The following is a 12743-nucleotide window of genomic DNA, read 5'->3' on the forward strand; positions in this document are numbered from 1 at the left end:
AATCACAGGTGTGCAGGTGAATGAAATTAAAACTACTGCACGTTGAAGTTTTTACTAACAAGCCCACATAAATTCATAGTTATAATGATAAAATCTTTTAGTTTTTATGGTACCTAGAGTTCGCTGAATGGAAGTGATTTGAGTTGTGATCCTGACTAAATAGACATGTACTGCTTCCCTGAAAAGAAAAAATGTTTCCGCCTGGCAGCTGTTCATCTTGGCCTTGTGACTGTGGAAACACTATTCAGCGACCATTCATGTAGTAAAGTCCTAAAACACAGTAAATTCACAACAAAAAAACAAGGTTAGGATCTAATTTCATGCTTCCAATTCAGGAGTGGAGTGAAACAGCCCTGCTGCAGAACCAGGAGCTCCACATCAGATGATGACCTCAGCGCCATGATTACACCACCAGCATTAGTGACCAAGGACAAACGTTAGGGAGGTTAACATCTGTAGTTATTTTGGAGAATGCTTCATCACCCTGTTGTATTGCCATAAGGAAGTCTTTGATGAGACACATAACTCACAGACACAAGACAATCTTTCCAAACCTTTTTTTCTTCTTGAAATCAGTTGATTCCACTAATCAACAACACTTCATAAGGGGCTTAAAGCGTGCAAATCGTCCTCAGCAGCTAATAAGACTAATTTTGGAGTCAAAAAGTCAGAAAGCATTTCCTTTACAGACAATATAGATTACTGTGCTATTATTTTATAGAATTTGTGTGCTAAATGAATGAAAGTTGTTCTATGTTCTGTGTTTTCAGTGTTTTCTTTTTTATTTATGTTCCTTTAGGTTTTGCCATATTAATGTGTCCAGTTTTTTTGGTTTATTATTTTGTTCTTTGTACGATTATTATTATTTCTGATGCTTTTGTTTTTATGTTTTCCCATTTGTTGATGTTTTTTTCTGTGTGCCAGATCAGCTCATTTTCTGTTAATTAGTCTCTCTCCCTCAGCTTCTCCGCTTTCCTTCTGCTCACCTGTTTCCTTTTCTCCACCCCTCTGTATTTAAACTCACTGGTTTCTCCTCGCTGGATTCCTCCGCTGGCCCGCCCACATCTATATCTGTAGCTCATTCCACGTTTCATGTCCTCATCTCGTTGTGCATGCCGTCAGGTTTTGTTGATTGAAACTTTCAGTTTACCGTATCGCTCCCTAAGATCCTTTCTGCACCTTGGTCCTATTACAAATCCTCATAATTTCATAGGGAACATGGATTTATCTACTTGGGTAAACCAGTCTTGGTGCTTGCGTAGGGATTTTCATTTTCCATTTGAATAGCACTAATAGGAAGTAAAAGTAACAGCCATTGTGCAACTGCACTGCAAAAACAGAACTAAAAATAAGTAAACTTTTCATGAAATGAGTGCATTTGTCGTTGATCTGAGCAGGTAAATACGATGATCAGCCAATGAAATGAATATGTTTAACCCCTATAATAAGATGATTAAATAAACTGCACTTGAAAAAAGATGATGGAGATGAGTTGTACCTATTTTAATGCCAAAATATTATTCCATCGGCAGATGATTTAAACTTACCTGCTCAAATCAAGCACCAATACACTAATTTCAATAATATTTTACTTGCTTTTACTTCCCTTTTCGCAGTGTGGAAATCCCTCCTTTAATTATTTCTAATACACTTATAGTATAACACAAGTAATATGGAATATAAAATGTTTTATAACCTCAGTCTGTTACTTTTACCTCTTTTAGGAGGGTCGGAGTCATAATTAAGGAGTCAGTCTCCCTTTTCTCCGCCGTAATTATTAAAATGTTTTGGACTGACCCAAGGGGTCCTGAAGCCTGAGCTCACTTGGTTCTGGGGATTTCTTGTGTATGTTTGTGTGGGTTTAACAGATTCACCCCTCTGACTTTTGCCTCAAGGTGTCTGAAAACGTTAACACAACTTCTCATATCTTGCATTCACCACCTGGTGCCACGAGTGAAACTGTGACAATGTGCATTCATATTTTAATATTCTCCCACTGTGGGCTCACGCTGCCTGATTATTTCAAAAATAAGCTCCAAGACAAATAAACACACAGCTGCATTTGTTATTTGCCAAAATGGACCTTGTTTGAAGTCTACGGCAGCACACCAACTTATTTTCTTTGTGTTTTTATTAATAAAATGAAAATCTAAGTCCTGTCAAGAAGAAAAACTGGGAATTGGCTAATCGAGTGCAACGGTTCCTGCGATTCCAGTGAAGCAAACCTGCTGAGGCGAGTCTCCTCCATTATGACAATCTGACCCAACTGGAAGAATTTCAACAGTTGTTCTGATAAAAGATGGGTCGGCCAGAACCGAGTCCAGCTTCGCTGCTCTGACTGAGCGCAGGAACCACATCTGGCCTGACAACAGATCGCCTTTGAATGTTGGCAGTACGTAGTAATGTCTTCCAAACGAAACATGAATTATTAAATGTTTTCCTTCGCCTTGTGAAAATATATCATTTTCCAGGTGAAACAACTGAAGCTTTATGGCTTGTATGGCTTCATTAAACAGGAGTGAGTGAAAAGCAGGATGGCTTCTACTTTTTTTTTTTTTTTTTTTACTGAACGAAGGACAGATTCATAAATTAAAGTCTTGGTCAGTTTTATGGAAGGGATTTTTATCCATTAAGGAATGATGGAGAAACTGTCCAGAGAGCAGAGACATGTTCGCCTCGAGCGGCTCAGCTTGTTTCTAAGAATCCCCTAAGGCTATTTGGAGCTGCTTCTAGTATAAAATAATATTTAGCTCCATAATCCAGGAGCTGTTGAGCTCCCAGTTGTTGTTGTTCTTGTCCCTCTGACTCCAGATGGGCATCTTGTCTCTCATCTCTCTGATTATGGATGAAAAGTCGTTGTTGTTCTGTACCAGAGAATCTAAACAGCAGAACTCTGATCTGAACCCGGTCGGTACCTCGTTTTCATGGCCCAGTCAGCGGGGGCTCCGCCGACAGCTGCTGCATGCAGGAAGGCAGCGCAGCTCTCAGCAAGAACACCAGTCATTAAAAACCGAGTTTAGAAAGCGGCACGTTTGGCCCACACACAGTAACACCCAACCTACACGTTTTACCTCTTTCCTTCCATTTCTTATTAATATTATTATTAAAATGATTACAGATGTTGCTGTTTTCACCCAGGGTTTACCTTATTCTGCACACCCAGCTACAAAAGTCTCATGAACTCAGCTCTTACTGAGGATCTTTGCACACCGTGACGCTTGCTTCGCTGCTAAGCTAATGTTAGGTTCCTTCTTCTCTGTTTCAGTGTGACAAACTGATAAATCGATACAATGGAACAGTATAAACTATAAATCATATTTTAAGTACAAAGCATACATTTGCATGAACAGTATTTGTGAATCAGCCGTCCAAATAGCCATCAATTTGACTCCCGACGTGTTTTTGGGTGAAAAATGGGACTGTCCGCCTTTGATTGATTGCCCAAACCCAGCACCTGCTCTAAATTCAATAATAGTATATCTAGATTTGGGCTCGAGGTTTTTGCTATTTATTTACTTTGTTCCTCTGTGTAAAGAAAGGCACTTTATTTGTTGAGGCATGAAAACTAATTAACTTATGATGCACTCATTATGCTTTTTATTCAATAATAAGAGCAGTTTAGGGTCACAAATAAACAGTTCTATTTACACGGTACCACTTCTTTTGCTTGTAAGTTGTAAACAGCATTAATCAAATCGATTCGCTCGTCACCGTTTGTCCTGGACCTCCGACTGATGATCTAGAAATCAGATTTACACACGTCTGCCTCGGTTGACATTGGCGCTTAGTTTTCCGGGGGAAAAAAAAGAGACAGAAAAGGCTTTAATGTGTGACACTTGTGTGTTTGTCTGGTGGCAACAACCGGGAATCGCGTTGATGTGAGGATTTGCTGTGAGAGCGCCTTGAAGGATTTTCTTAAGGCCATGTTAGGTTTTATGGTGGGAAAAAAAGGTGTTTGTGCCTCGGCCTTGTGGATGTCAGAGCTCAAACAAGCATGAACTCACCAATTCAACCGCCAGCGTCGATGTTCCACCGCTTTCTCAACCTTCCTGCTCTGGAAGAGAATCGCTCCTGGCCCATAAATATTAATTGAGCTGGCCTAGGCTGTGTAGAAATAACTTATGTTAATTTCTAAATTGAGGGCTATTCACCTCAAAGCAATTTGTTGATGAGGTAAGTGGAGATCCAGGGCCGAGTGCGCTGACAGCGGAGGAGAGGCGACGGCCCTCTGCGCTTCTGTTGTGCCTCTGATACACAAGAGACCGCCGCCGCCACGCGCTTTCCCTTCTCACCGATTGTCTCCGTTACAATGAGACAGATGTGCAGAGAACGGAGCGTTCTTCGCTCATTGTTTCAAATGGATTGAAAAACGAAGCAAAGAGCCGACCCAGGAAGTGTTCTTTCCGGCAGAGAAACATGTTTTCAGCCTCATCTGTGCCCTGCTGCATTTCTTTAGGTTAAATGTTGTCGCGTTCCTGTTAAGCATGACGCCTGCCTGGCCCTGGGGGACAGCAGCATCACAGACAGCACTTTGGGGTGTTCTAGCAGAAACAAGCTATTTAGTTAGTCTACCTAAAGGCTAAAGCAGAGTGCTAAATGTGAAAATGATTGGGGAAGATGCTTCATCGGTACAGTTCCAGCTCCTGGTGTGAATGCAGTAATTGTCCTGCAGCGTTTCCCTTGATTAGGCTGATTTTGTCTTGCAGCTACTCGAATGCATTTCTTGTTTTTCTTCAAGGGTTTTTTTTTTTTTTAAAGAAAGGAACCTGCTACCTTTTCTTCTCCACGTAACGCGCTAACCTACTTTTATCCGGTGCTGTCCGTCACTTTTACAGAGGCTGATGCAGTCTGTTTCTTTTCAGACAGAGGTTCTGCTTTGCATTCATGCTCCGACTCCACAGCTGATTCTTGGCATTTCAGATCCGATTAGTAGACTGTTGTAGAGCGGGACGAGCCACCAACATGTTGAACCAGGAGCTGACTGCTCTGTCCAGTGAGTGGAGGGATTGTCTGCAATTTATCTCAAACTGCAGCTCCTCTCTGTGCAGATTTTCCTGTGGCGACAGATTTGGTTTGTTTTTTTGTTTTGTTTTTTTGGCAGGACCTTGATTAAATGCTACAAAAAAAAACAAAAAACAAATTCAGAGGTGGAAAAGGAGATCTCTGCAAGGAAGCAAAGTATGGGAAGGAACTACTGCATAATTCATGACTGGTCTCAAGTAGATATTCCTCGATCTTCAGTGCAACTTCACACTCTTAATACTGCAGTTCATTTTAGTTTGATTATTTGCTGTTTGCATAAATAATTTTCATAAAAGCTCTGAACCAAAATGCCAATGCCAGCATTCATGTCTGTTTATGAGTCTTTTTTTAAAATGAAGTTGATGATGATGTTAAATGTTCTTCACACAACCTGTTCTCTGGGATCCTATCAGTTCATTAACAGTCCTTCATAGAAGTAAATCTGACACCTTTCCACATTTGCCTCGGTCACAATCTTAGATCTCAAGAGTTTTAATGTGGCAACCTGACACTAAGTAAATAGTAAATGGCAGTAGTGCCTGATCATGAAGTGGACAGAATGCTTTATAGGTTTTATTTGATAATTTTTGTAATCAGACCCTTTAAATCTTCTCTAAGCCCCAGTGGGTGGAGGCAGATGAGCGTTCACACTGAGCCTGGTTCTGGTTCTGCTGGAGGTTCTCCTCCCTGTTAAATGGGGAGTTTTCCTCTCCACTGTCGCTTCATGCATGCTCAGTATGAGGGATTGCTGCAAAGCCATCAACAATGCAGACGACTGTCCACTGTGGCTCTACGCTCTTTCAGGAGGAGTGAATGCTGCTTGGAGAGACTTGATGCAACCTGCTGGGTTTCCTTAGAGAGGAAACTTTCTCACCAACCTGGAGGATCTGATGGAATAAGACTTTGGAAAGATATGATGTGAATTGGAGCTATATAAATAAGATTGAAGTGAATCTAATTTAATTTAAATCTAATACTATTAAATAAAACAAAGTTTGGTTATAAATCATACCATATACATCCTTTTACCACCACATTGATCATCTTTATCAACTGGCTGGCAAAGGCAGCTTTAATCAGAGTAGAGACCTATGGCTACTCTGGAGGAGCTGCAGAGACAAAACCTTTATTAACTAAAGACAACAAGGCTGTTATTGTGTTCATTCCTACATGTAGGCAGAAGGTCTCAGTTTTTTTATTTATTTGTTTGGTTCTGAAAAAAAAAACAGACTGCACTCCATAATATCCCTTTTCTTTTCTAGGTTAAAAAGCTGTTGTTTGCCCTAAAGGTGCAGTTCAGGGCAGCCTCCCACCAGAATAAGTTGTGCTCCATCCAAATTCTTCTGCTGAGAAAATGACCTCTAAAAGTCAATTTTCCCCAAATATATCAACGCTTTGAAAAATGTGAACAGAGTCTAAGCTGTTCTCCCACCTTAGCCACTGTGTTCGGATCTCACCGGCTTTCATATCAGGCGTTCCTGTCGCAGGAGTGCTGCTCTCGTTATTGATGAAACAATCGTTCGCTCTGTCTGGTTCACTTTATCGGCTACTGAAATAGATTCAGAGGCCGAGTATGGCTTTGACTAAATATTATCCCTCTGATGTTAAATCTGCATTCTCCGACTGAAACCCAAGGCTACGCCACACCTGCTCATCTCATCTACCAAGGACGCGTCTCGTGTGCGTCCCCGTCCCACTGAGGCCGCGTATTTTCATCAGGAGGCTTTTTACAAAGCACATGCGCACCCTGCTTCTTGACAAAGTATCTATTGACACGCTGTTTCGTACCAGTTTTCCATCTCTCTTTTGGTCTCCTTCACATTTGATATTCTCTCTGGCCCCGCATCCACCTCTCATGTTATTTGCTGCAGTCGATATCCATCTTCCCAGCGTGCGACGGGTGTTGGAGAAAAGTTCCTCCCGCAGATCAAATGGTCGGAAATCAAGATGCTTCCTCAGCATGTTCCCTTGGCTGGTGACTTTGAAGGAGATAAGCCCCCTCGCTGCGCTCGCAGAAACGCCTCACTTTCCCAAAACAACAAGAGCACAGTTTGATTGCATCCAATTCTGTGACAATAAAGCAGGTTGTCTGAATGAAAGCCAGACACGTTTTGGTTATGTAAGACAACGGGAGGAGTGCTGCAGCATCTAACCTTCTCACTTCCACCTCCTGCTGCGAGCATCTCCCTCAATCCTCTGCCTTCCACTTTCTTAAAAGTCTCAATCTTTTGCGCACGGCTAGCAGCGCCTCTCACTTATTGGACTCGGGGAGTTTAAGACTTTTCCGGTGGATCTCGTCTGAAGTGGAAGCGTTGTGTCAAAACAGAAACTCCGGCGGCTGCTCTCTTTGATGCAGTGGCTGACACTTTGGAGCCTTAATGAACAGCACTCCCCGAGGAAACATGCCACAGTATCGATTGAAACGACTGTGTGGCCGGCGTCGGTCGGAGCGAGGTTTGCACAATAGCCACCCATGGCCGGCTGGCCACAGAAAACCAAATGTTTGGAGTTAAACAGCTGTTGTTTGCTGCCTGCGCCGCGCGCTCCCACAGGTCTTTTGTCCGTAAGCGGCTTGATTGCTGTTTTGAAACTATTTGCGTTTTGCTGATTGTTTTCTACAAGCCCACATACTGCCGTATTTATCTGTTGTGTCTGGGTTGTTGTTTTTGTTTTTTTCTCACAGCAATGCACCTATTCGGTCTCAACTGGCAGCTTCAGGACTTGGAAAACCAGCCAGCTTTTGAAAACGGAGGAGTTGGGAAGGCGGGGCCCACCCAGTCGAGCGCAGAAACGGCTCTGGCTGCTGACGGTGAGACCAAAAAAAAAAAAAAAGAGGACAATTAATGCTGCTGTCTTTGCATCAAATCAGGTTACAGAAACGTTTGAAAATTGGCTTTTTAAATGTGTTTTGTTTTTTATTGCAGCGTTGCTCTCCCATGTCTCCATCTGCAGCTGGCTTTTGCCGGCCTGAGGATGGAGACATAAATGATTTTGTTCCAAAGATTGCTAGTGTCGCCCGTATCTATGACGCCCTTCTCCCCTGATTCTCTCTGACATTTTCCATCATGTCGGCCAGTTTTCTTTTTTCTGTGTTAGCTGAAGTGAGTGGAAATTGTATGCACCCCCCTGTATTGGGGCGTTATGACCTCGTGTCTGTATAAATTAGGTTTCTGATGCTGTTTTGACTGTTCTCGTAGGAAGACACACGATGCCACAAACGTACCCCATCCTGCTTCAGACGTTCACCACAGCAGCAAGTTAATCCTTCTGAAAGGTTTTAATGATTATCATCAATGAAAGATTTATAGGAGTCTTTTAAGATCTTTATGAGTGCTGAGCACTTTGGATCATGCCGCCTTGCAGCTGAAGCGTTGTGCTTTCGTTAAAGATGTATTTAAATTGTTCTTAGCAGACAAGCTCAGTTGTTTTTTCCATCTTTCTCGTTTCCCTTTTCAGGCCAATTGCTTTGTCCTCATTCTACTGTGGTTAGTTGTTCGAAACACGGAAAATGTATGTCGCTTCTATGCCGTAGAGCCACAAATCTATGTTATTTTGCAATAAAAGTAATGGTGAAATTCATTAAAATTAATAAACTATGATGTGCCCTTTTACCAAAGCAGACTTTTATCCCTGGGATTTCCCTAAAACATTGTTAGCTGAGGAGATCAGGCTTTAATTGCTACTGTGCTTAAACTTTGCAGCAACCTGTCCCTTAACTTCAACCCTTACAAACAGTTTGGATGAATAATACTGAATTCAAAATGCCTTTTCAATGATTGATAATTAAATGACCAATGATACTGTGACTGTATTGCTAGATGTGTCTTAGCTGTATGCAGAAGGGGAAGGTGCAGAAGGTAGCTAACCTCCACACTCAAGTGTGTTTGAAAAACTACTGTGTGGATATTCTCAGCGGTTAAAAAATCTGAAGCAGTCCTAAACACACTTTAAATATTTACTAGTCTGAGCTGAAAAGCTTCCAGGTATTTCAGAGCCAGGTTTGTGGCTGGAGTCTTGCAAAGACCCAGCTGGAAAACACAATCACGGAGTGAAGAGTGAGACTTTCAACATATTATCACACTTACCAGATTCAATGTTAAATTAAAATGCTAAAAAAATATCAAAAATGTCCCTCATTCTCATCTGAACAAAAATATGTTCCTACTATAAGCTTCAAAAAGTCCACTTTCAAGGAGTTACAGTGACTTAAAGTACCGTTTTAAAAAAAAATAAAAATAAGTAAAATATTCTTGTAATAAGTGTATTTTCCTTGATTTGAGCAGATTAATAAAGGAATAAGATTTTTGCACTTAAAACAAGAACAATTAATGTCTATCATCTTATTTCAAGTGCAGGATCTCTAATCATCTTATTTTATGGATAAAAATACTCATTCCATTGTCAAATACTCTTATTTAGCTGCTCAATTCAAGGACAAATATACTAATTTCAAGAAAATTTTACTTACTTTTGGTACACCGCTCTCTCATGAGAGGGAGAGTAGCTGGACTACACTGCCCTGTTTCTAACATTAGGCCAAAATAAACTTTTATATTGAATTAACTTACTAGGTTTATTGTTGCTAGCGCGTACTCCAGGCTGCCTTACATGAATGCACTTCTAGTTTAGACATTACAGTCAGGCAGTCTGGTAGACAGCTCAGGGGTCCTCAGGTAGTGACACAGTGTACCGTAATTCTCCTAATATCCATTGAGCATAGCAGCTTCGTTGATAACAAAACAGATTGTACCACATAACATCAGTCAGTAAACACAACGGTGATCATAGATAAGGTGCATCTTATAAAACCTTAACAAAATGTAAGGATTTGAAGTGTGCATTATAGTCTGGAAAATACGGTATTTGTGCAAACTGTAGTCAGTAATGAATAACTGTGGAGTGCGACATGCATATGAGTGATACTGGTCACCGCTTTGTAAAACAAACTTTTACTGTGATCTACCAGCTTCACACATGTGCATGCTTAGATCTTTGCTGATGCTTTGGGTTGGATTTTGATCTGGACCTTGACTTTGACTAGGCCATTTTCACATAAAAACATGCTTTGGTCATAAAGCATTCAGGCGTATCTCTGGTGGTGTGTGAATGGGTTGTTGTCCTGCTGGAAACTGGACAAACATTTCTCTGTGTTTTGTCTGTCTAGCTTCCCATCAGCGCTGACCAGCTTATTGAAGGAAAGCATCCCCTCACCATGATCCTGTCCTTTATCCTTATCTGCTACTGAGAAACAAACTATCTGCTCTTATTCCATGCATTTTAAATCCCACAGTAGTTCCAAAACGTGCCTGACAAAAGCCTTCCTCTGATTCAGCAAGACATTTTTCTGAAACCGGTGCATGGACATTAATGTGGACAATGACGGCAAGTGATCTTCGGCTTTTTGCACTATAGCAGCAAGAACTGCCTCCCATACAGGAGCAGCCCTTCCTGCTTCCAAACTGCTCTCAGTCAGCAGAAGGGAGCAGCAGCAGCGTTTCTGACCTGCTTCTACATGCCCACCGCTGTCCTCCTGCTTTCTGAAGCTGGGGACCATTCCTGAAAATGTAAAAAAAAATATTCAATACCTCCCAATCTATTAGTGATTATTGGTCATCAAAGATCTGCAGAAATCATGCATCAAGATTTGGTCGTTCTGGGTTGATTTTAAGCAGTTTTTTTTTTCTCAGATGAAGAATTTTATAAAGTTTTCATGTAGAATAGCCTTAAATGGACACTTTTTTTATCATGATGGTTTTACTGATTAAAATTAAATAAATACAAGATACATTTGGGAGTTTTTGGGCATCAAACATGCAGTGACAGAATGTGGACACGGAGAGAAATCAGAGTAAATACAGTAGTGATACGTTGCTCATTTATTGACATCCGGTGACGCCTTTAGCAGACTTTAACGACATTTCTTTGGAAACATTTGGCAGAACCGAGTTGCTGTCATCTGCTGTGACCTCTGCGAGTTGCCAGAGCACAGCAACATGCGGGCCATTTGATACCAGCTTGTGGCCGCTTGTGTGCGGTTGGCTTTCATTTTCCTGCAGCACCGCACAGTGTGAGCATGAAGCCAAATTAGATGTGGGTAAACAGCAGTGTTGTATGGTTTTACTGGGTCTCCCTGGAGCTCTGTATTATTTCTTCACCGATAGATAATGAACAGAAGGTTGAAGTTGTAATAATACAGGACCGAGTCCCGGACCGAACTCAATGTGATGAAAAGATCTGGACCTGCTAATGCTACTTTATGGTTTGTAGAAACATGCTGATGCAACATGGTGGACTCTGCACCATCGTTAAGTTAGATTATAAAATGTAAAAGAGCATTTCTTACTTTGTCATGATTTCTCGTTAACGAGAACATAATTATCTATTTATGTCCTAAAATCCTACACAGGATAATGCGTTCTCTTCGCTAAACAAGAATTGTGGCTATTTTAAGTTCTGAGGTAATGCTGGTTAATACCTAGAGAAATAACCTAATGAAACGTGAATTTTTCTGGAAAGACGTGATAGTATTATTTCCCAGGCGTTTTACTTGGAAACAAAAAATACAACATGTTTAGACATTTTTCTTTTCTTTTTACTCTAATTTAACATTTTTATTTCCTCCTTTTAGAAGATGGTGTGCATTTTAAAAATGGGCCACTGTCAGATTCTGGTTTTGAGCAAATCACTGGAGTTTCACAGTTTTACAGCATTAAAACAAACATGATAAACAAAGATATTAGAATCTTAACATTGTGCTATGAATTTTATTTAGAGGCAAAAATAAGCTACGTGGACAGCTTATGACAATAAAGCCTACGCTAATATAACTTATGTGGGTTGATTGAAAATGTGTTGAAATTCAAATTTAAAATCCTGATTTAATCCTAATTCATTCTCCAGTAGTGAGATTAAACGCATTCAGAAAGGGATAGAACATCATAGAACCGTTACAGTGTTTTAAAATACATTGTGATTCTTTGCAACAAATATAGATGTTGGAAAGAAATTGTTCATTTTAAGTTTTAAGTTAATTTTTGTTTTTATGCTGCATTTGAACTCTTGTTTCTTTTGGGGCAAGGATCCAACTAACATCTTTGTTGGCTAAAGAAACAAGAATTTAATCCACAAGTTTGAATTTATTGTGTATTTTTTTTATCCCTGCAGGCCCATAATTATGCAAACAAGCTGAAATTGATGCAAAGACCCTTTAGTAAGATTTAGTTAAACAGCTGTTAGCAAGTTGCGTGTAAAACACGCGTTTTGTCGCCATCTGTAAGGTCCTGGCATGATCATGATGGACATCTGAGTTAGAGCTAAAACTATGTGGCTTTTTCTGGCGTAGACTTTGCTTTTCATTTTAATCCATGCATTATATTAAATTGTACAGTATGTGTGCGTTCAAAGCCTTTCCATGACGCTATTGTCAGCTGGATTCATCCGTTCCAGAGTCAGTTTCAGTCTTTTTTTGGATTATTGCGCAGCAGAGCATCCCGTTGTGACTACGTATCAACTTTCTTTCTGCTGTTGGGAAAGGAAGTTGCAGAAATTGGAGGTACTCCTCCTTCCTGATGAATCCACCCTGCTTTTGTAATGCTCCAGGACTACTGGCAGCATAGCAGCCCTGCACCATAATGCTCCCTCCACCATGCTGCCCAGCTGCTCTGTTGCTCTGAAGCTTTAAAGCCTCATCCTGACTCCTCCAAACAGTCCTCTGTTCACGG

The 12743-nt window shown here is 40.8% G+C and overlaps 1 protein-coding gene across 7 annotated transcripts in view; it reads left to right on the top strand.

Moving 5' to 3' along the window:
* The window catches only part of si:dkey-237h12.3 (teneurin-3), a 208992-nt gene that overhangs the window by 104148 nt on the left and 92101 nt on the right, over window positions 1-12743 (top strand). For 6 of the 7 annotated variants that reach the window (XM_036127293.1, XM_012876933.3, XM_036127294.1 and 3 more), the window contains exon 6: window positions 7706-7831. The exons of the other annotated variant lie outside the window; for it this stretch is intronic. In XM_036127293.1, coding sequence (XP_035983186.1) covers window positions 7706-7831 — 126 coding nt within the window. The remainder of the gene's footprint in view (window positions 1-7705; window positions 7832-12743) is intronic. 7 annotated transcript variants of the gene reach the window in all.

The sequence above is a fragment of the Fundulus heteroclitus genome, chromosome 23 (genome assembly GCF_011125445.2).
Source record: "Fundulus heteroclitus isolate FHET01 chromosome 23, MU-UCD_Fhet_4.1, whole genome shotgun sequence".
Lineage (NCBI taxonomy): Eukaryota > Metazoa > Chordata > Actinopteri > Cyprinodontiformes > Fundulidae > Fundulus > Fundulus heteroclitus.